The sequence below is a fragment of the Erythranthe guttata genome, chromosome 7 (assembly GCF_056151865.1).
Source record: "Erythranthe guttata isolate IM_541 chromosome 7, IM_541, whole genome shotgun sequence".
Taxonomy (NCBI): domain Eukaryota; kingdom Viridiplantae; phylum Streptophyta; class Magnoliopsida; order Lamiales; family Phrymaceae; genus Erythranthe; species Erythranthe guttata.
In genome coordinates, this window is record NC_142539.1 from 1,476,755 (window position 1) to 1,500,161 (window position 23,407).

The window sequence follows — 23,407 nt, forward strand, 5'->3', positions numbered from 1 at the left end:
AATTTAAAGATTATGTGGTGCTAAAGAAAAAAATGATGCTTGCTTTCGGAAGTGATTTCTTCTGATTAAAATTAACTTTTATTTTACAAATTAAAATAGATATAAGTTGCGTTCTTTGAATCTTGTACAATTCCAAGATTAAATCAGATTAAAATAGATACTGTACATATGGCTTAATTCCACTTTACATCATCGAAATGTACAATTCTGCACTTTGCACCCTCGAACTTGAAAATTAAATCTTGTTATATAAAAATGATGATGCTAATTACTTAGATCACCAGAGGTAGTGTAGAAAACGAACTGGCAGAGCAAAGCGAATCAGTAGCTTGGCAACTTGATGATCCTGAGGTACCTGCGATCACAAAACACGTAAACTAGGTCGGGGGTTGATCCGGCGGAAACCCCTCCGACGCTCAAGTCAGACGTGCTGATAGTGAAAATAGTCCAGAGAATACAGTTAATAGTATTGCTCAGTTAATAGGACGTACCTTAAGGAATGAGTTCAAACTTCAAACCTTTATTTATAGCTTAGTTGAGATTGTCGGGCCCAAACCTTATTTGAAGGTGATTGGGCCTCGATGATAGTGGTCTTCGATATTGGGCTCGTGGCCAAGTAGGTAAATAATTAGTAGGCCCATTAGGTTGGGCCAATTAGGCATATCATTAAGCCCCCCACTCTCGAGTCGATGTGGGAGCCATGTTGAAATGGGTTCTCGATCGTGTCGAGAGTAAAAATTGTAGTGGTCGCTCTTTGGCATATGGCCTGATGGTGTGCGAAAACGTGTTGGAGCGTGTGTCGGAGGGGCGTGATGGCGCGTTGGCGCGTAGCGCGACCAAGTTGTCGCGATGAAAGTTACTTGAGTCGTCGATGTTGTTCCGCGACGATGTAGTAGCGAATTATCTCCTCGTGGGAGTTGTCTCGTCGCGGGGTAATAGAGTTGATCGAGTTATCTCCTCGTGGGAGTTGCCTCGCAATAATGTAGTAGCACGGATCAAGTAATCTCCTCGTGGGAGTTGTTATTCATTGACATTGTCAATGTTTCGACGCGTTGCTCGTATGTGTTTACATATAGCCTTGTGCGTGATGTACTTGAGGATGGGATCAAGCTCTCAAGATTTTTTTTTTTTATGGGGATCGTGCCCCTTGTTAGACCTCGTAGGTTGTAAGTATGTTTGGACCGTGGCCACGTTTTAATGAAGGACCCGTCGAAAACAAATAAAGAAATTTGAGTAGTCAAGCTGGTCAGGCTAAATAGATTCCCATAATATCTCTAAATGTTTCTAAGGTTGTAATCGTGCTAACTCGAGTTTGCGATTGTGTAGTGAATTGCGAGCGAGTTGTCTCCTCCGGAGAGTTGTCTTACAGCGAAGTTGTAGGAGCATTGGATGACGCGCAATTGAGGAGCGTACGGATTGAAGTCGCTCTGAGCGAGTTATCTCCTCGTGGGAGTTGTCTCGCAGCGAGTCTTATTATCGAGCGAGATGGCTGCACGTGGGAGTTGCCTTGCAACGGATTTATAGTGCCGAGCGAGTTGACTCCTCGTGGGAGTTGTTCCGCTGCGGGTTAGGGTACCGAGCGAGTTGGCTCCTCATGGGAGTTGTCTCGCTGCGGGTTCGTAGTACCGAGCGAGTTGGCTCCTCGTGGGAGTTGTCTCGCTGCGGGTTGTAGTACGGAGCGAGTGGTCTCCTCGTGGGAGTTATCTCGCTGTGGTTTTGAGACCCGAGGGAGTTGGCTCCTCGTGGGAGTTGCTTCGCAACGGGTTATAGGACAGAGCGTGGTCTCCTCGTTGGAGTTATCTCGCTGTGGTTTCGTAGACCCGAGGGAGTTGGCTCCTCATGTGAGTTGCCTTTCAAGGGGTTCGTAGTGTCGACCGAGTTGGCTCCTTATGAGGATCTTGTTGGCTACGTGATCTGGTTTGCATCGTTCCCACAGACGGCGCCAAAATGATGATGTTAATTACTTAGATCACCTGAGGTAGTGTAGAAAACGAACTGGCAGAGCAAAGCGAATCAGTAGCTTGACAACTTGATGATCCTGAGGTACCTGCGATCACAGAACACGTAAACTAGGCCGGGGGTTGATCCGGCGTAAACCCCTCCGACGCTCAAGTCAGACGTGCTGATAGTGGAAATAGTCCAGAGAATACAGTTAATAGTATTGCTCAGTTAATAGGACGTACCTTAAGGAATGAGTTCAAACCTTTATTTATAGCTTAGTTGAGATTGTCGGGCCCCAACCTTATTTGAAGGTGATTGGGCTTCGGTGATAGTGGTCTTCGATATTGGACTCTAGGCCCAGTAGGTAAATAATTTGTAGGCCCATTAGGTTGGGCCAATTAGGCATATCAAAAAAGAATGCACAATTTTTTTTTAATCAAAGACCTACCGAACAAATAATTTACTGAGAGAATTTTATCAAAAATATCGATTTGTGTGTAATGTGAATGATTTATTACCTTTTGGGAGTGTAAAGTGCTATTAAATTGTTTCTGGGGTGCAAAGTGTCAAAATGGTATTTTTAGGGCCCAAAGTGAAATTAAGCCTGTACAGACATTTTGTAAGTCCATGTCAAAATATTGGGCTAACAATAAAGCCCATGTCAAATTTTCATTTTGTAAGTCCATGTACAATTATATTTGATATTATTAAAATTTGTAACTATATTATGTATTTATATATTAAAAAAATAACTTTCAATTTCATCGACATAAATGGCAAACATAATCGGATATTGACATTTGATTCTTTATTCTTTCTGTCATCTTCGTTTGTGTGAATGAAATATCATGGGCTACTACAATTATTAATAATTTTATTATTATAATATTTTTTTAAGAAAATAGGCTACTAATTAATTTATTGGAATTAAAGCGGCAAATGTTTGGAACATTGTATGAGAACAAACACTTAATCCAAAATTAAGCTTATAAGTTGTTAAAAATAGCTTATAGGATGTTAAGAGCTTATCTGTTATTTAAAAAGATGTAAGAGTTAATCAACTGTTTAAAATAAATTTAGAAACGAGGTAAAGTGACAACCCAAGAATACAATTGCCTTTTTTATTCTTCTTTAAATACTATATGATATGCAATTTGAAACAATTGTGTCAATTTAGAGAGGTAATTAAACTAACAATGGGTTACTTTCAAACAAGAGAACATCTACTCCACTAATATTTTTTTTTTTTGAATTAACTACTTATTGGAGGGTGTAAATTAAAATTAAAATAAAAATAATGTCTCCCATCCAATAATTTAGGGGTGGAGCAAAACCAATTACAAGTTTTTTGAACCACTTTTTGAAAGAATCCAAAACAATTAGAAGAATTAGATTTTCTTTTTTTTCTTTTCTTTTTTCTTAATCTTAGTTTAATGAAAATTGTGTTTTGATCCCCTCATTATACAATTGTCTCTCATAAGGTTGCATAATTTTATCTTGGTTAATAATACCTTTACAACTATATATCGATTTATATTATTGATTTTCATTAAAAGATCCATGTAAACTATGTATGTTTGGTTGCTCCGATAAGATATCCAATCTTATGAGAGTTCAATTAATTTTTAATCGAGCTGGAAAATTACAATACGCAATTTTCCAATAAACTGTGATCTCTTCTTCTTCTCCTTAATCGATGGCCGGCGACTTAATTTTAAAACATCGAACTACTAACCAAACATAACATAAGGTTCAATTATTTAATTAATCGTGATAAAGTTAACTTTTAAACAATCTCCGAACTTATCTATCTCGTTGCACGAATACGTCATCCGTAACATTAAAATAGTAGAAATAGAATACAATAGTACCTCAAAAAGATAATAACCTGGATTAAATAATAGTTTCTTTCGGTCCCGACTCGGTGAAAACATGTTAAATTATTAACTCGATAATTTAATAATTTGCTAAATTAATAGAATTTTTCTAGTTGCGACTATATTAATTTATAGAGGTTTATTATTTTTTTATTGTTTATTTATTTTTTATCCCCTAAAAAAGTAAAAACTCTAACAGGTTGAATTTTTTTTACCCAATATTAAGACATCTTGTTGAAGATCTGACTCATATCCTACAAATGACTAGAATATGATTCAATTAAGATATCGACACATGAATATTTAAATGGTCCAAAATCCCCTAATTATGGGAAGTGGGAATATTCCAAGCTATTATTTATTCTTAAATAAAAATAAATACTATGGTTTAATTTTTTTTTTACACATATATTAAGAAAATCATTAAAAGTGATTGAATCTTAAAAAAAATGTATATAACAATTAACAAATATTGTTGTAAATGGAGAGTATATTCATTATTGGTATATAATATAATTAATTGAATAAAAAAAATCGACACAGTTTATATTTGATCTAGGAAAATAATTTAAAAAAAAAAAAAAGAGTAATGTACAACCTTTTGAAGCGCACTGCAGAAATTGGTGGTACTTTGGCGGGGAATTAGATTCCCTGACGTCACTCTCCACTAATCTAATCGAGCAGTTGTACCCAAGGTCAATGGAAATGGAAGAAGATGTGGTTTACACTTTGCCCAATTGTGACTTCTATCCATACTTTAATCATGGCCTGTATCTGTTTGTAGATTTTATTTTTTTATTTTTTTTTATTAATACAAAAAATGAAAATTTTAGTAGGATTTTAATTTTTTTTTGAATATGATTTTAAATAATAGACTCTGGAATTAGTAGGATTTTAATATAGACTCGAAAAATTAAATACCAACCCTCATTAGAAGAGTTGATACCTAGTATTTATCAATAGAGTACTGGTCTAGGGTTCAAGTGCCCTCCCCTATTTTCTCATTGTAATGGACTTGAATTTTCTAAAAAAAAAAAAATTAAATGATATCGACACATATAATATATTTTAGTAAGTTTTAAAATATCCCACCAAAAAATGAATAAATAAATAAATGTCACTTTTTCTTGATTTTATAATGAAATATCCCTTTCATATTTTATAAAGAGTAAATAACAACCACCTTCCTCAAGTAAAATTTTATGGAAAAACTCTTGTTTTTAAGAAATTACATTCAGCTATCTGCAGTTTGTAAAAATTTCTACATCCACCCCTTTAAAAGGGGTGTTTATGCAAGAAATTTACAAATAACTATAGGAGGATGCAAGTATGTAAAAGTAAGGGGTTTTTTTGTAAATAGACATTACCTCATTGTGGTGATTGTAATTTACCATTTTATTAAAGATGAAAATGACAAAAAAAAAAAGAAAAAATTCAAAATAAATAAATAAATAATGAAGAATAATAGGATAAAGGCAAGTGGCAAAGGTGACTGTCAATTTGCCCATACATCACTAAAAAAACCGGGTCCCTCCCCAATTCTATGGGCGTCAATGTCACCACTTTGTAAATGTCATATTTGCAAATTACGTTCGGACCCTGAGCTGAGGTTAAATTACGAGAAATCATGTTTAGTTAATTACAACTATCCCCTTCAGCTATGCTTTTTTTTTACGAAAAAACCCTCCTTCAATTGGTAAATTTGACACTATAAGTGTGGACGTGTAAGACGATACATAGTTGAAGGAGATGGTTGTAATTACCCAAACAAGAGGGATTTTTTCGTAATTCGACCATACCTTAGGGGTGGTCGTAATGTGCCCCTTATATTTTTTATGATATTACCATTATTATTTTAATTAGTTTTATATCTAATTATATTTATTTACTTTTAAATGATATATATATAAATATCATTAAATGAAAATATAAGGTAAATTACAACCATCCCTGAAGTAAGATTAAATTACGAAAATTCCCCTCTTGTTTGGATAATTACATTTACCCATCAACGATGGATCTTCTTACACCTCCACTATTATGGTGTCAAATTCAACATAATCATCTAGATACCATGGAATGTGCTTTAGTTTGTACTCGTTTTGTGTAAAAATGCAGTTTCTGATGCACCACAATCTAATTTATAGTTGAGGGGTGGTTGTAGTTGTAATTACCCAAACAGAAGGGGGATTTTCGTAATTTGACCATACATCAGGGGTGTTTGTAATTTACCAAAAAATATATGTGATCTGAAATCATGTTGCCTCAAATTGGCTTAGGATATGTCTTATTTCATGATTCCTCATAACTCAAAAGAAGTCGTCACATGAATTGATTCTAATATTAATTAATCTATTAATTATGTACTATTAGTTTTATGATTTGATTAAGACAAATTTCATGAACATGGAATTTTATTACATAGAAAACTGTGGGCCCATCCATCCATGGTTTTAGAAGTTGGAAACTTGGACCCGCATGTGTTATTATAGTAATTAAATTAGTAATTGGCAAATTATCTTGTCAATCTTTTAAAAATGATAAATTGCAATCACCCCTGAGGACTGGTTTATTTACAAAAACGTCCCTCATTTTTTCATATTTATATTTTTCTATGTTATTTGTAGATTTTTTTAAGTTATAGGGGTGATGTAAGAAATCTACAAATTACAAGGTGACTAAATGTAATTTCTCAAAAGAAATAAGTTTTTTGAATTACACTTTTTATTCCGAGAGAGGTGGTTGCAATTTGTAGTTTTAATAACTTTTATATTATTCTATTATTTATTTATTTTAAAATAAAACTTTTTTGTTTTTCAAATTTCCAATTGCATATACTTATTTTAGTACAACAAAAGGTATTTCGTATTATTTTGAAATAATTCTCAATTTTTTTGGATGGATAATATTTTGTAAATATATATATAAGAAAGAGATAAGATTTGAATTGATCGTTCTCTTATGGTGCCATCACTGCCTGTAACTGTGGGCCGTTGGTAATACCATATAATAAAATAATAATATTCAACAATTATTGCATTTGATGATATTATTATTATCAATATTATTAAATAGAATATACAAATATATATGGTGAAATATTAATTATTTTATGCTATCTTGTTATGTATTCTGTCAAAGTCAACGATACAATTCGTATCCTAATTCCTAGCTGCTTTAACATCAATTATTGTGCTTGTTAATTCATCAAAAAATGATAATAGAAAACACTAAAATAATTAAATACCATCATTTATTTATTTTTAAATGAAAAATATACAATAATATCAAGAACTAAATAAGAGATGTAGTAATTTAATTCGTAGAATTAAATCTAGGCTCCATTATTGGTGTGTGTGTGTGAGAGAGAGAGCTAAGATATTGAGAAAATAGTTATATCAACGGTGAATATTTAGGTTATGAGAAAATCACAATATAATTTTTGAATTTTGTCGATTCTGATTTAGACATGTATAATTTTGGAATAATGTTTTTTTTTCATTCTAAATTTCTAAAACTTTGATTTTCAATTTTTACGACATTTTTAATCGTTATTGGAATATGTACTAGATTTAAATTTCCGACCCGATTTTAAGTTCTACATTTTGGTTTAGAAAGATGCTTTATTTATCATTCCAATTTTCAAAATTTTGATTTCGAGATTTCTGACCACACTTCAAACTTGGGATCGATTGTTTTTAGGGTAAATTACAAACACCTTCAAGGTATGATCAAATTACGAACCCCCCCTCTTGTTTGGATAATTACAATCACTCCCATCAACTATAAATATTTTTACACGGTCACCCTTGCGGGTTCAAATTTAGTGGAATCTTCGAGATGATATGGAATATTATTACTTTTGTATCCGTTTTATCCCGTTCGAACTCCACATTTTGAAGCAAGATGATCATAATATGTATTTTTCGGCTTGTATATATCAGATTGTGGTGCATCAGAAACTGTGTTTTTACACAAAACAAGTATAAGCTAGAGCACATTCCACGAAAACTATATGATTATGTTGAATTTGACACCATAAGAGTGGAGGTGTAAGAAAAAATTATAGTTGAGAGAGTTAGATGTAATTATCCAAACAAGAGAATTTTTTCGTAAATTGACCATACCCGAAAGGGTGGTTGTAATTTACCATTTTTTTTATAATTTCCTTTAAAAAATAAATAAATATATTAATTCCGATTATCAGATCTAAATTTAGGGTAAGAACCACGTCTTTATCTCTCTACATCAAAATTCCACCACTACTAGCAGTAATTCACCTTTGTTTGATTTTGAATCTTACTTCATACGACTTTCTGGGGAATAATCACCTAGAATTTGCATTTATTTAATCCCATGCATTTATTTAATCCACTAAAAAAAAAATTAATTTCAGTAATATAAAATCTTTATTATAAAAAAGTAATTTTATTGAATTAAAAATGATTTAGATAGTTTAAACAGTAGCCAAATAGGGATTTGACTGTTTATTCATACTTAGGTAGACTAAAAACTGGTAAATAACACTTAACCCCCTGTGGTTACATGATTTTGCAGATGACCCCCTTGTTCTCTTATTTTTGCATATAACATCCTCGACGTTTGACGCACGATATTAAGTTTGATGGAAAAACTAACGGAAATTACCCAATCAACAAAATAAGGAAATCGATTATCTGCAAAAGATTGTAATCACAGGGGGCTAAGTGCTAATTACCCAAAACTAAATAATGAGAAGAATCCGGAACACGTGGCAGAATCTCCGTTGTCAACTGTAAAACTCTGGAACAAACTACACGCCACACAGGATGATTCCCCCTTCTCCTCTCTCCTTTGCTTTTACCTCCAGTGCCTGCCACGTCACCAAAAATCCAAAACTCAGGTGGGTCCCAGGTAAGGTAACCTCAACTTCAGACGCACGGGAATAATCGCCCATCCGTGGGCCCCACTCTCTTACGTAATTACCCAGTACTCCATTATTAAGGGTTAATATCAATCGACCTCCTGAATTAATACTTGTTTTATATACAGCCCCTCGAATTGGAAGAAACTATACTCCACTCCCTTAAGTTGCTTTTGGGATTTTATTGTCCTCTCAATCATAATGATGAAATTTACACATGAAGAATTTTGTTTATGTTTTAATGTAAAAGGAATATCTAGGTTGTTTCTTTAATTCTTTCCATGGTTTCTTACTTCGAGTATTTCATTTTCGGGTTGTGGTCACGTGATTGACATATAGTTTGAATGTATATACATGTTCAAAATCCGCTAATTCCGAAAAAATAATTTATTAGAGAAAAATCAATTTTCACTGTCTTCATTTTGTTTTAATAAACTTTATTTGTTCTTTGAATTTTTGTTAAACAATTTTATTTGCGAAGTGGTTTTAATTATACATTTCTTTCAATATTAACAACATTTCGAAAGTAGATTTGTTGTTACGAATTATGAAACTATAACTAAAAATCAGACCAAACTATTGGTTTCTTAAAATTTTGTTAAGCTAAATTTGTTAACATGAATAACTCAGGTAATTATATGAAGTTCGGCTTGAATTAGAGTTCGACTAGAAAAAGAAGAAGTATATATATAAATCAATCTATTCGATTCGTGTTCGCCTCGATTATTTTCCGAGCTCAACTCGATTAGTGACCAAACAAAACACAAATAAAACTTTGAAAGTTCGACGAAAATCCAAAAAAACTTGATCACAAACATGCGCTGGCTGGTGTTGTACAAACAAGTGTACTTCAATTTTTATACTTCTTGATTTAAGGGATTAATGTGTAAGCAGGCATTACCGCAAGGGGTGAATTGCAAACTTGTCCTGAATTTATAAAATATTCCCCAGAAATTACAAAATCACCCTCGCCTTTCTTTCTATAAATCCGAATAGCCCCTAGCCATATTTCCTCTCCATTCCATTTCCAGTCCCTTAAAACTATATACATACATCTTTCTGTCTGTATATACTCACTAGAGAGGGAGAGAGAGAGAGAGAGAGAGAAGATGTTAGGAATATTCAGCAGCTCGATAATGTCTCCGCCGGAGGATCTGGTGGCCGCCGGGAGCAGGACTCCATCGCCTAAAGTGACGGCGGCGAAGCTGGAGACGCGGTTCCTGGAGGCGAACTCATCGGCGGTTTCCGTTCGGATCGGCGATGATGTCCAGCTGGCATATACTCACTGCAACCAGTCTTCTTTACAGCCCAGGTATGATAATATATATATATATATATATGTAAGAAATTATAAATTGTGAAAATTATTAAATACGCATTAAATCTCTATAAATTAATATAGTTCGGATCAGTAAAATTTTAGTAATCTAGCAAAATATTAAATTATCGAAGTACTAATTTAACACTTTTTTATCAAGTCAGGATCAGAAAAAAATAATTATATAATTGATGTTACTAATTTATCGAATATTAATTTATTGAGGTTATACACATGTAACTCCACACTTTTAGATATCATAATTAAGTTAAAATAACACACTTTTTTAGAATTTTACGATTTTGATTTGGATTATTTATTTATTTTCTATTATTCATAAATAAAATAAAAGAAGATGCAATAATAATAAATGGAAGATGCTTTCTTCAATTCAGGTCCATAAACATTTGTGTGTGTATATTTATGGGTCCTGATTTTCTTGCATGTATGCCAATTGCCACGTATTGGGGAACAAATCCAGATTTTTCTCAGGTGTTCGATCCGGTCTAGTCTACTAACATTTTGACCCGGCCCATACCCGCCTTGGAAGAATCGGATCCACAAAACTTTTTTCTTTTTTCTTTTTTGAGGAAAAATACATGAAGATAAGGTTGGTTGAGATATAGTTGAAGACTTAAAAACATATAGGCCATGCCTAATATACATATCCGTTTTAATGTTTCGACTTTGTATTGCACTATTGATCTACATATAATAATACATACCCATGTGTATGTGTGTTTAATTAGTAGGTAGTTATATATTTATGGAGATCAGATCTACTATTTCAAACCGCATGGTGTATTGTATTTCAGCAGGTGAAGGATCTCATGAGCCGTCCACTACTTATGCCTATTTCGACATTATTGAAAAAAAGACGAAACTTTATGAAAATAGAAACATGGAAATCGATAAGTGCGACAACTAGTTTGTTTCTACAAAATTTGCTTGAATGAAATGGTGGAACCTAATTGTTAATTGTCAATTGTGAAACCTAATAATTAATATTGTGGGTGATGAAATGTTGCAGATTATTTGCGGTTAAGGACGAAATTTTCTGCCTATTCGAAGGATCACTCGACAATTTAGGAAGCCTCAAGCAACAATACGGGCTTGCAAAATCCGCAAACGAGGTTCTTTTGGTAATCGAGGCTTACAAAACGCTTCGTGATCGAGCACCTTACCCTCCGAACCACGTTGTGGGCCACCTCCAAGGGAACTTCGCCTTCATCGTTTTCGATAAAACCACCTCTACTCTATTTGTTGCTACCGTGAGTAATTTATTATATATAGAAATTATTAATTAATTGCCTAATTAATATCTTACCAACTAATTTATTTATGTTTTTGGTGGTGGTGTGACAGGACCAACAAGCTAAGGTTCCTCTTTATTGGGGAATCACTGCCGATGGATGTGTCGCGTTTGCTAACGATGCCGACTTGCTCAAGGGTGCTTGTGGGAAATCGCTTGCTTCTTTCCCACAAGGTGAGCAGGGGCAAAATCGCCATTTTTATAAAAAAAATATTAAAATCTTTTTTTTTTTTTTTTCAAGAATCATGATTATTTTGATTGATTTTTTGCAGGATGCTTCTTTTCGACAACGGTCGGGGAACTTAGAAGCTACGAGAACCCGAAAAATAAGATTACGGCCGTTCCTGCACTAGAGGAAGAAATATGGGGGGCCAGATTCATGGTAATTTCTTGATTCTTTCTCAATTGTTAATTAAACAATATATATTTTGGTATATTTGCTAATTAGATCCCAATGGCATATTCAATTTCGCCATGTAATCTATTGCTAGTGGACCCGTTTCTTCGATAGTGGCCATGCTCTCGATTACATAATGAACGCTACACTATTAATTAATAATTTGTCCAAGTCGTCACGAAAACGATGGTCGTGTTTATTTAAAAATGACTAACATAGCTAAGTCAAGTAAGGTTCCAACTTTTCTTTACGGCCAACCAAATTAGTTCACTGTGGCGGAGCCAGCATACGGCCACTGGGGTAGTGGCCCCACAATTTTTCAAAAAAAGAAAAAGAGAAAGTAGATAGGAATTTGTTATTTTACGACTAGTGTGTGCTATTATGTATCATTTTATTGAACGAAAACTCAAAAATCCGAAGAGGGACGCCAAAACTAATCAATTATACATACATTTAAATATATAATACGTGCTTATTTTGGTTGAAAAAAATTGGCAAATAATCGACCTCATAAAGTAACTTCTAGTATCCACATATCTTAATTTTTCCTAATTTTTGACGATTAATTGATTGCGTGTGTCGATGAAATTTCAGGTGGAAAAGCCGAGCATAATTGCAGCCACAACAAAGTAGATCATATGAAATATTGGTGATGATGAATAAATAATCTTCTTGTGGTGGTGGTGGAGGAGTAAGTGAGAGCCATGTAAATAAATGGAGGAGAGTCGTTTGTTTAATTTGCTTTTCTTTTCGATGTTTTCTTAAAGCGTGTTTTTCGTAGTTGTATAGTCGCTTTTTTCTAGGTGTGTAATGTAATAATAAAGTTTGGTTCACATGTTCGAACTAATGGAGCACTGAGTTTCACTTATTGTATGTTTTCTCTTTCTATGTACATTATTCGATACTCGATTGGAGATCGTTTTTTAGAAGCTTGTTTAAGTTCGGTTTCTGAAATAGACCACAAAATTTGAACACTTTCGATAAACTACGAAAAACTTGGCTCGCGTTTGATTCGAATAAAATAACTAAATATGTGCAAAAAATAGAGTTATTCAAATTTGGTTCGTGTTTAGGTTCAATAGCAAATTAAAGATCAAACACAATTTTAAATATTCGATAGAAATTCAAATAAGATGATGGTTAACTTAAAGCATTTTGCATTCAGAATTAGACGGTGCTCTTAGTTGTTCAGATACATATTCAGCATTCAGCAGTCGACATTTAATCTTATCAAACATAGTCACCCAAGGATGATTTTTTCAGTACATATGGAATCAAGGTTTGTTGGGCTTGAAACTTATATATTATCCTAATTGTTGGTTTATAATTTTGGGCCAAATTTTATAAATTTTCGGCCAAACTTATAATTTTCAGTCATGCTCATATGTTGTATGATGACTTTAGATTATCGTTACTTAAGAAATATTATTTGTATAATTTATGTCACTTCAATTTATTTATTTTAGGTGATTTACTCATTTCTTTAGTATTGTCATGTTAAAATCGAAAAAAACATACGAGCTCGAGGATACTTTAGTAGGCCTTCTTCGCAAGTAATGATTTTTATTTTGCGATATGTTTTATTTTCATTCAATTTCTAATATGCCATTCTGATACTGATATAAAAAAATAAAAATAAAAACCTTGTGGGCACCAGGTTCGGGTCCGCTACCTTAACGGGCCGTTGAGTTACCATGATTTACATTCCTCCATCAAATACTTGTCGGGCCAAGGGATGGGGCCTCTGGGGGTGAGGGATTTCGCCTTTTGGTGCAAAAAAAAAAAAAAAAAAAAAAAAGAAAGAAACTCACAAAACCAAATTTAGTAGAGAATGCTGATAAAAAAAAATATTATTATGTTTATAAAATAATTTAAAAGTATTATGTGGAATAATTTATTTGGCAATTACTTTTGCTTATCCACAATTTGGGTGCCATCGGTACACATTAATTGATGATTAGGCTATTATTGCAAAAGGCACCTTTTAGTGGGGTGGAAAAGGAAAGTTTCACATGCTCACAATTTTGGTAGGACAGAAGAATACGTAAATTTCCCAACACATCCTTTTTATCTACAATAAAGAAAATACACCCCGGCAATTATTTTAATTAACAATTAACAACCATTATTGACCATCTATTATTAAAAAAGAATAGAGGCGAAACAAATCCACAACATACTTTAATTCACACGGGTTCGAATCTTCTTGTCAACAACTGCTAGGTCGAACTTGTCACACGTGGTTGGTCTAGTGTGGCTTACATCTCTCGTGTGATTTGCAAGCTATTATACGAGTGTAGATTTACCCTGTGCATCTATATGGTTGGATTCGAGTTTTTTCATTACCAAAAATAAAATAAAAGAAATTAGAGGTGTACGAGAGACGTTAACCAGATTAAATGCTAACCATGTGTCACAAGCTCGACCTAGCGACCGTTGGCAAGAGAACTCGACACAGGCTCACTTGCTCCAACAGCTAGGTCATTCCTTGCAGGACTGTAACTTATTAAAACGATGAATAATAGTTTTTATTCCAAAAATTATACAAATTATGATACAATTATGGATATTTTTAGAAAATTACGTTTAATAATAAATTTTAACAATTTTAAGATTAAAAAAATTTTAATGAACAATTTTAATATTAAATTAAATATAAAAAAAACAGTAACTAACTAATTAATTAATCAATAGAGAAATTATTAAAGTTCAATTATGTAAATTATAATTATAGTCTTGTTGACTGTATATCCGTCAAATTCAAGGTGTGCCGAGTCGGGTCGGGTCGGGTCGGGTAGAGAAGGGTCATTTTCGGTAATACTGAATTGTGGAGTTTGGCGAACCAAACTTGGAGCATTCTCGGTGGTACACCTATGCACACACACACACAATATATATATGTGTGTGTGTGTGTGTGTTTATATGTACAATCAAACATCAGCATTGAAAATAACAGGTGATGAACTGTGTTTTATGGTTTTGGATTCAATAAGCTATTTATTGCAGAAAACCTAGCTTTGATTGCAATCGTCTTCTACTCGAGTTCGCTCACCGATTTCAACCGCAACTCACTGGTACAATTTCGAAGCGCACACTTTTTTTCAACGAATATACTTTTTTTTTCAAATCAGCTTTTACTTTTTCTTTTTTTTTTGCTTATATTCGTTTTGTTTTAGGTTTGCGATCGGTGAAGCGAAGCCTGAACTTCAGATTGTGATTTCATATATAGGTATTGATTTTGCCCCTTACCTCTGCTTCTGTAAATTGCGTGTGTGTGTGCTGCGTTTTATTTTGTATACGCTGTCGTATTAGGTAATATATCATCTTCCACATATTTGGGGAATTTTTTCTGCTTATATTCGATTTTAATTTATTTTTTTATGCAAGTTAGATATTTTGACAGGAGATGAATTTTTTGTATGTATATGTGTATGCCTCTGTTGTTGCTTAGTTTGAATAACTGAAAGAAATGGAAATTTAGCCAGAAAAAACAATGATGGTAGAAGTTTGGAAGACGATGTAATCGGATTTGTTTGATTCGGTTTGAGTTTGAATTCCCTTACACATAGATATAATTTCTTAGAAGGTAAAAATTCTAGGAGCAATTGATGATTCAAACAGCTTTTAGATTGTAAATCTGATTGTACTCTTAACTTATGAAGATCGAGTGCGAGAAAAAAATAAAACGGGGATTACTGATTTCCGTGGCAATATTGCGAGATGGTTTGTGTGTTATTGGTTTTGGGAAATTTAGCTTATAAAGCGAACCTCCTCCACCGTTTTCTTGCGAGAGTTCTTTTAGTTCCGAAATGCTCCTTAATAAATATATGAATTGGGACTGAGAATTTAGAAAGCAACAGTGCATTTACATAGTTTTTGGACTCCCTCTGTCCTCGTATGATACAATTTATGATTTCTATTTCAATTTTTTTTTTTTTGAGCTTTTGGCGGTTCCGTTTTTCCTCTGGCAAAGAAAATCAGATTTGTGAATGTTTGCAAATTGCATTTAGTGTGTAGTTATTTCTCGCAGAACTCCTTGCTCGTGTTCTCCTTTACTCGTCAACTCTTCTTTAGTACCAATATTCTTCACTGTTTGCATAAGTGATTAAAATGTTTCGGTTTCTATATTCAAACATTTGTCTTTCCTTTTTTTCATTGAAGTAATTACGATTTCAATTGATCTAGTCTTTTTGAGGTTATATCGACACTCAAAACCCTAAAATTTTCCCGTAGAGCTACATCACCTACAATGGAGCATCAAGGAAATGGACAGATGCCATATAGTATGAACCTATACCAAACTAACCACATGACAGGACCCCCTTCCCCTGCCTCCGCCACCTCAGCCCAACAATCCCCCCAAACCGCCGCCACGCCAGCTCAGCTTGCCCACCACCACCTCGCCTACCAGCACATCCACCAGCAGCAGCAACAGCAGCTCCAGCAGCAGCTGCAGCAGTTCTGGTCCAACCAGTACGAAGAAATCGACCAGGTCACCGATTTCAAGAACCACAGCCTCCCATTGGCCAGAATCAAGAAGATAATGAAAGCCGACGAGGATGTGAGAATGATATCCGCAGAAGCACCTGTCATATTCGCACGTGCGTGCGAAATGTTCATTCTCGAGCTGACTCTACGCGCGTGGAACCACACGGAGGAGAACAAGAGGCGGACCCTACAGAAGAACGATATAGCTGCTGCTATCACGAGGACTGATATATTCGATTTCTTGGTCGATATTGTGCCGAGGGAGGATTTGAAAGACGAGGTGCTTGCTTCGATGCCGAGAGGGGCGATTCCTGTTGGAGCTCCTTCCGAGGGTGTACCGTACTATTATATGCCGCCGCCACAGGGTGTTCCTCCTCCAGTCGGTGCTCCTCCGGGTATGTTCGTGGGGAAGCCTGTTGACCCGGCACTCTATGGTCAACAGCCCCCTTCGAGACCTTATATGGGTCAGCAGATGTGGCCACAACACCCACCACCACCTGCAGATTCTTGAACAGGTTTAACTTTGAAGCTTTTGCAGTTCAGATGAGACTATTTTTTTTAACAATTTAAATAATATGAAATTTTGCATTTCCAGATTGATAGGAACATGGTTCTGGATTTGGATTGTGCTACTGGAGTACTCAGGCAAGGGAATCAAATTGGAATATCTATATTATTACATTAATGCCAGTTTTATTATAGACTCTGGCTTGTTTTTTTTTTTTTTTTGGATGTGTTATATAGATTTACTCGTATTTAAACCCGGTCTTGTCGAAGCTTTCAAATTATGAATTCACGAACTTCTGTGGTATATATCATTGTCGCATATACGTGTGCGCGTATTTCTACTTCATTTATTATGCGTAATTTAGACATTGTTCGTGATTAAGGGCCTCAATTGACCGATAGAGACATTTTTTCGGCTCAACAAATTCTAGTATCTTTTACGGGATCTTTGTGATAAATGCTTAGGGTAAAATAACCAAAATAAGATGATCAAGTTGTGAGTTTTTGCAAGCAAAATCCTTCGACTTTATTCAGTTCATCACATCTAAAAACTCACAAACATATACAAGAGTCGACATTCGTAATTCCTCTTAATATACCAATCCAGAGTTTCCGAGTAAATAAAGGAAATGCTCGACGGAACATCCTTCGACTCCAAACTAGGCTATCGGTTTTCGTTTCATTCACTGACTGGACATAATTCCTCCAAACTGCAACGTAAGAGAGAGAAAGAGAGTTGGCACATTTGTATAACGGCATAAAAGAATATTCGGCTTAAACTTTTGATGAAATACCACCTTTCTCCCAAGTGTTCGATTATGTCTGTGGTAAGAGTGGATCTTCGTTTACTATCAAATGCATGTGAAGCAGCCTTCCTCAACAGAACGGACCCCGCTATGCACCCCAAAACCGTAGGACCCGCACTCAGCTCCCGTTTCTCAGTACACTGACGGGCCCACGAAATGAATACAGCAACGCTGTCAACAAAAAGAAAACACAATTTCTTAGGAGAATGATGTTTTTTTTAATCTCTTTCGGTGATTAAAGATGTGTTATACTAAAATCCTTCAATGGAAGATCACTGATTTTATACAAGAAAAAATGGGAATAGGACGGACCCCAATTACCACTTCGGAAAAGAATCAATTTTTTTTTTCTGAAGTGGAAAACTAATTCCACCTCTATTCTGAAAATTGAAAAAGTTCAGAAAAAGATGGAAATCGGAATTTCGGATATTGGAACGAAAAAACTTGTTTCAACGTCGAATATTTTCCGATCCAAATCGGCGAAATTTGGAAATTCCATTTTTTTGTCACACATAATACAGAATGCATAATAATATTGATATTATACTTGTAATTTTCAGAAAATAAAAAAGGACAGAATTTTTGGAAATATTTTCAGAATTTAAAATCATATCGTGAATCGGAATCTAATATGTGTTCCAATTCCGTTCCAAAAAAATCGGAAATCAGAACTTTCGGAGCAAAAAATGTTGTTCCAAAATCGGAATTTTTTTTTTTTTATCGGAATCGGCGGAATTCAAAAATTCCATTCCAATTTCCAACCCGAGTCACAAAACTGAAATTGCATATTATCTACATTCAAATCGGAGAAGATATTATTTATAAATAAATAAATAAATAAAACTTTAATAAGTAAAAAAAACTATTACTTATTGTATCCACTATCCACTATGGGCGGTGATTATCGATTACCTTCCGGAAAGTATGTCACCCTGGCCACCGCAGCGTCGCGGAGAACCGAAACTGCTCACTGCACTAACTGCACAGATCACAAAATAAATTAGAAATTCGTTATAAAGTGATTTTCATATAATGATTTATTTTAATGCTACCTGTTTCACCATCACTGATTAAATCGGATGCTCCTTTCCTCAAAATAGTCACGCCTCCGATTCTGATTAAAAAAAAATAAGATAAAAACTCATAAGTGAATAGAATGTAAATTTTAATTTATCATTTTAATAAGCGAAAAAAAAAACTAAAAAATGCATACCCTTTGACAAGAGAAAGCAACTGCTGAGTTCCGTCTCGATCATTTACTTCACATTCTAGAACTTTCTGAACGAGGCGCTTGTACTCGTTTACATTGGGAGTTAAGACAGCCAAATGATAACCACTTATCAAATCAAGAGAGTTCGTAACGAGGAAAAGCCCGTCCTTAAAAAAAAAACAATTACATATTTAAATTCTTGCATATCTTTAAGGGCAAATTACGGCCACTCCTGAGTTATGGTCAAATTACGAAAACCCCTCTCCTGTTTGGGTAATTACAGCCACACCCCTCAACTATGTATTATCTTACAAAAAGACCCCTGCAGAGGTAAATTTAGGGATGTTAATTCGGTAAAACCGAACCGAAATTTCAGTACGCCAACATTTCATACCGTTTACCGAACTAAATATACGATTTGTTTCGGTAAATAACCGAATTACATAAATTTTATGTAAAAATATTTAAAATGAGGGGTGGCTGTAATTACCCAAACATGTAATTACCCAAACAAGAGTTTTTTCGTAATTTGGTCATACCTCAGGGGTGGCCGTAATTTGCCCTATCTTTAAAAAAAACAAATTTTCGATTATACATTTTACCCACCCCATCTATAACCATTGGGACATTGGATCGCTTCGCATGCTTCATTATTTCGCTCACACAGTCCTGTAGACAATCCATGTTCGGACATAATTCACTAAATCAAAATTTAAAATATATATATATATATATATATATATATATATATATATATATATATATTATTTTGCAAACCAGGAGAAACGGGTCCCGCCCAAGGCCCGGACCGATAACAAGACAATCGAATCGCTCCATCCACTTATCAACCTCTTCGATAACTTTAGCCGATATCGATTTCTTATCCTCCTCCCTGAAAATGCATCATTTCATAATACAAACAAAAAAAAAACGAGAAAATAGAATTCGTAATATCTCAAGAAAGAACAAAATGCTATTTATTCGACGGTAATATTCACCTCACACTATACGATTCTTCGAGTATAGGGTGCACAATTAACTCAGGGCTATAGCTTTTAATAACCGTGGCGGCATCTTTTGTACAGAACACGTGCGATAAATCAGCACCCTGAAATTATATATATATAAAAACATCATCAGTTTTCCCAAATACAAAAATCGAAACATTCGATGCAGAAAATCGAAAAACAACTTTATCTCAACGAAACGAAATCCTGCAATAACAGAATGTTTATTCCAACGTAAAAACTGACAATTTTTAAAGCGGATATAGCGGCAAAGTATGGTGCACCGGTGTATTCGCGGCAACCGCCTACAACTGCTATCTTTCCTGTTAGAGAATCGAACATCCAATAAATATATTAGAAACATAATAAATGCAATCTATGTATGTAATTTATTTTTTAAAATTATTTTTCAGTTTAAAACAACAAATAAAGAACAAGAAACCCTAAAATTTGGGGGTTTATACAGCTAAACTCAATCTAGAAACCGGGCCACTTCGAATTTTCGAGAAACACGAAAAAAAATCGAGCTTCTAAAACTAAACATTAATCTAAAAACAAGGTTACCCAAAAAAATTGAAGTGATAAATCAATATTACATATTACCAATTAAAAATTAAATTAAATTAAAAAAAAAAGGAGTGAGTGTTTGTTAACATCACCAGCTTGGCCTTTATGCCTGGAAGTATCAAGAGAAGGAGTGATTGATCTCAAAATGGTGACGGCGTCGACCTCCGGCCAAGCGCCGCCGCCGCCGCCGCTTGCTGAAGATTGCATTTTAACGGCGGAGGAGTAGCAAATATTCGTGCTGCTAGAATTGTAACCTCCTAAGCACCTTGTTAAGAACAGTTGCCTCCTGATTACAGCACCATGCGAGAAACCCACCATAAAATTCTCTCACAACTGTAGAAAAAAATGATTTTTTTTTTTTTTAATTTAATTTATAAATTCGATACAAATAAATTGGGTATGAGCTTAAAAAAAATGGATACGGCAAACAATCATCGGAAAAATCGAAAACGAGAAAGGAAAGAGAGACGCTTAACTTGCATAACGGGGATTGGATCGAACGGAGAAGATGCACAAACGGCGGTGGATAAAGCACGACAATGAAAGCATCAAAACCACGATTTTGCCACTGCTACTCTTCCTGGTTTACAACCCCGTCCTTGATGTTTGCAATATTCTCACTTGAGCCCCCAAATGTCTCTAATGTTTCTTTATGGACCCAAAAAATTAAATCATTGTATTTTAAGGGGAAATTAACTATGGGGTTAAATATTTTGCAACTTTCATTTTATTATTATATCAAATTTATGTAATTACCAATTGGTAATTGTACATTATTATGTATGATTTGAGCTTTTAATATCATATTATAAATAATATTTCTTCAATTATTTTTCATGTAAGATTTTTTCTTCCCAATTCATGCTCACGAAAAAATGGTTAGACAAACTCTTAACATGATTATAAACAGGGGCGGACCCAAGCCTTGTGTTGGGGGGGCACTCGCCCCTGCAGAAAAAAATTTTTTTACCTTTTTTTTTATTTTTTTAATATTTTGGCTTATTTATGTATTAATTTATACACTTTAGCCCCCCCAAAGTTTAAATTTTATACCATTTTACCCCAAAACTTTTTTTTCGCCCCCCCACCCAAAACCCCCTGGGTCCGCCCCTGATTATAAACTGAAAAAAATAAAAGATAAAAAGTGTTCATGACCCAATAGTAGTCAAATCGAAATACATAAAATTGAACCATGCAATCGACAATAAAGAATACAAAAGGTTGTCGGAAAGAAAAGTAAATCGATCAAATGATAAAACAGACAACAATAGGCAAAATAGATTGATCATTTATGCATACTAGTTTTGCATTTATAGTTATTGATTTGCATTAGTGAATGTAAACATTAGCGGAGTCAGAATTTTAAGTTCAGGGGTTGAACACATTAAAAGAATTATGAGAGTGGTTGTTAATACTATTGTAGTATTGTACACAAAAAAGAAAAACATTTTTCTTTATAAATTAATCGTGATTTGAAAATATTTGGGGGTCATGGCCCCTCGACTCTATGCCGCCTCCCCCACTGAAGGTGAAAATTAATAGTTGATGTAAATAAAAAGAAAAATGTTAAACCTTTAATCCTCCAAGGGGTAATAATAGTATTAAGCAAGATCTTAAATATGCAGAAAGTTTTGGACTAAACAGAAATTTTCAAAAGGGTTTAATCGCAATTAAATTAACATCAGAAAATTGGGAGCGCGCTTTTACAAAATCGTGGTAGCTAGAAAAACCTTAAAACCGCGTCTTCCAAAGGAGGAGAGAGAAGAAGAAAATGAGGGGGGCGGCGAAAATGAACGCGCTGAGATCGGCGGTGGTGGTGGCCGGAGCTCTAGCATTCGGGTACCTGACCGTGCGGGTGGGTTTTAAATCTTTTATCGAGGAAGCCCAATTGTAGCAACAGCGTCAAGAAGCTCTTCTCCAATCCCAATCCGCCGCCGCCGCCGACGAATCGGAAGTTAGTTTTGGCGACAGCTTTCACACAGACGACGGCGCAAATATCTCCGATGGGTCTGATCATAAGCTATGAATTTTTGCATTTTGCTTCGTTTTTTTTTTTGTTTAAATTTTGTCTTTAGAGGGTTTTTTTTCTGAATTATTTCTGGTGTATGTTTTTCTTAAAATTGAGAATTTTATGAAAATTATAATTTTATATATATATATATATATATATATATAATTATTACTCTAGATTTAAATTGTTAATGCATCAAATGTTGATGAGATATTTTAAATGGCATCAGTAGTGGCGGAGTAAGCATAGAGCTAAGGGGGCCATGACCCCCCACCACTCGAGATTTGTTATTCTATCGATTAGTATATTTATTATTTGTCGGCCCTCTAGAAAATTGTAGTATACATTTGCTCACGACGCAAAGATAAAATTCTGGTTCGGCCATTGTTTGTAAGAAATCGCATTCGCATTATCTTGGTTTACAAATTTAAAGCCGTTGGATCTTTAAAGCAACGGAACGGACTTAGTTCGACTAGATTGTTTGATTCTTCGACAAAGTTAGGGCTTAAGCCGCAGTTGAATTTTCTACGGTTACTAATAAACTTGGTTGATTTTTAGACAACATCTTCACGGGGAGACGATGGACCGTGTAAACTCGACGACCATTTTCCGTCAATAAATTTGAGTTGTTTCGATTTTTTTTTCTTTTTTTTTCCGTTTCTTTTGCATCAATTGCGAATGCAGGTCGAAAAATTATGTGAGTTGCTGACTTGCTGCGGTTTGGTGGGCCGATGATGAGTTTGTAAGTCTTGTTTACTTTTTTTTTTTTTTTTTTTTTTTTTTTTAAAGAGTACCCCTACAATGGTAATAAAAAATCTGAAACGACCCTATCGAGTCTATTATAATGCTATCGAGTCTATTATAATGCAGCCCCAAAATGGGGTAAAAAGGAAAAAAAAAAAGATAGAATATCTACTCTTATGGTGGTAACAACTACGAAAATTGCAAAAAGGCCCCATATGGGGTTAATATATGTAGAAGTATATTTATTTATGATTGCATTTTCTGAACAACTGTTTAGTTTTTTTTTTTTTTAATATATATTTTAATTTAATTTTCTGAG

The 23,407-nt window shown here is 34.3% G+C and overlaps 3 protein-coding genes across 5 annotated transcripts; 2 read left to right on the plus strand and 1 right to left on the minus strand.

Annotated features, from left to right (window-relative positions):
• The first annotated feature begins 9,433 nt into the window (after nt 1-9,433).
• Nucleotides 9,434-12,616, plus strand: AILP1 (aluminum induced protein with YGL and LRDR motifs). The gene is made up of 5 exons (XM_012977024.2): nt 9,434-10,033; nt 11,070-11,310; nt 11,405-11,525; nt 11,624-11,733; nt 12,343-12,616. The coding sequence occupies exons 1-5, from the start codon at nt 9,831-9,833 to the stop codon at nt 12,379-12,381; spliced, it is 714 nt and encodes a 237-aa protein (XP_012832478.2). The 5' UTR covers nt 9,434-9,830; the 3' UTR covers nt 12,382-12,616.
• A 2,065-nt stretch (nt 12,617-14,681) lies between these two features.
• Nucleotides 14,682-17,089, plus strand: LOC105953357 (nuclear transcription factor Y subunit C-3). Of its 2 annotated transcripts, none has more exons than XM_088820603.1 (4): nt 14,682-14,822; nt 14,925-14,977; nt 15,984-16,751; nt 16,832-17,089. In XM_088820603.1, exon 3 carries the CDS (start codon nt 15,998-16,000, stop codon nt 16,745-16,747), a length of 750 nt encoding a protein of 249 aa, XP_088676729.1. In that variant the 5' UTR covers nt 14,682-14,822; nt 14,925-14,977; nt 15,984-15,997; the 3' UTR covers nt 16,748-16,751; nt 16,832-17,089. The 2 variants fall into 2 exon arrangements, with proteins under 2 accessions (XP_088676729.1, XP_088676730.1); XM_088820604.1 differs by lacking the exon at nt 14,682-14,822 and adding an exon at nt 15,777-15,849 and having other exon boundaries at nt 15,982-16,751.
• Nucleotides 17,090-17,244: 155 nt separating this feature from the next.
• Nucleotides 17,245-22,455, minus strand: LOC105953356 (pfkB-like carbohydrate kinase family protein). Of its 2 annotated transcripts, XM_088820601.1 has the most exons (12): nt 21,442-22,455; nt 20,810-21,223; nt 20,426-20,666; nt 20,013-20,089; nt 19,758-19,867; nt 19,537-19,651; nt 19,366-19,428; nt 18,763-18,926; nt 18,602-18,663; nt 18,462-18,528; nt 17,541-17,720; nt 17,245-17,453 (listed from the first exon to the last, which is right to left on the minus strand). In XM_088820601.1, exons 3-12 carry the CDS (start codon nt 20,649-20,651, stop codon nt 17,423-17,425), a joined length of 1,095 nt encoding a protein of 364 aa, XP_088676727.1. In that variant the 5' UTR covers nt 20,652-20,666; nt 20,810-21,223; nt 21,442-22,455; the 3' UTR covers nt 17,245-17,422. The 2 variants fall into 2 exon arrangements, with proteins under 2 accessions (XP_088676727.1, XP_088676728.1); XM_088820602.1 differs by lacking the exon at nt 21,442-22,455 and having other exon boundaries at nt 20,426-20,664; nt 20,807-20,925.
• Nucleotides 22,456-23,407: the final 952 nt, after the last annotated feature.

What these genes read in the sequence shown, in the direction of transcription:
- LOC105953356 (XM_088820601.1), bottom strand. Translation starts at nt 20,651, where the DNA reads ATGGTGGGTTTCTCGCATGGTGCTGTAATCAGGAGGCAACTGTTCTTA. An exon ending in CAGGCATAAAGGCCAAGCTG is followed by an intron (nt 20,090 to 20,425) that starts GTGATGTTAACA and finishes ATTCTCTAACAG; the next exon opens with GAAAGATAGCAGTTGTAGGC. An exon ending in TTGCTTTCTCTTGTCAAAGG is followed by an intron (nt 18,664 to 18,762) that starts GTATGCATTTTT and finishes TTTTTTAATCAG; the next exon opens with AATCGGAGGCGTGACTATTT.
- LOC105953357 (XM_088820603.1), top strand. Translation starts at nt 15,998, where the DNA reads ATGGAGCATCAAGGAAATGGACAGATGCCATATAGTATGAACCTATAC.
- AILP1 (XM_012977024.2), top strand. Translation starts at nt 9,831, where the DNA reads ATGTTAGGAATATTCAGCAGCTCGATAATGTCTCCGCCGGAGGATCTG. An exon ending in GCTTGCTTCTTTCCCACAAG is followed by an intron (nt 11,526 to 11,623) that starts GTGAGCAGGGGC and finishes GATTTTTTGCAG; the next exon opens with GATGCTTCTTTTCGACAACG. An exon ending in TATGGGGGGCCAGATTCATG is followed by an intron (nt 11,734 to 12,342) that starts GTAATTTCTTGA and finishes ATGAAATTTCAG; the next exon opens with GTGGAAAAGCCGAGCATAAT.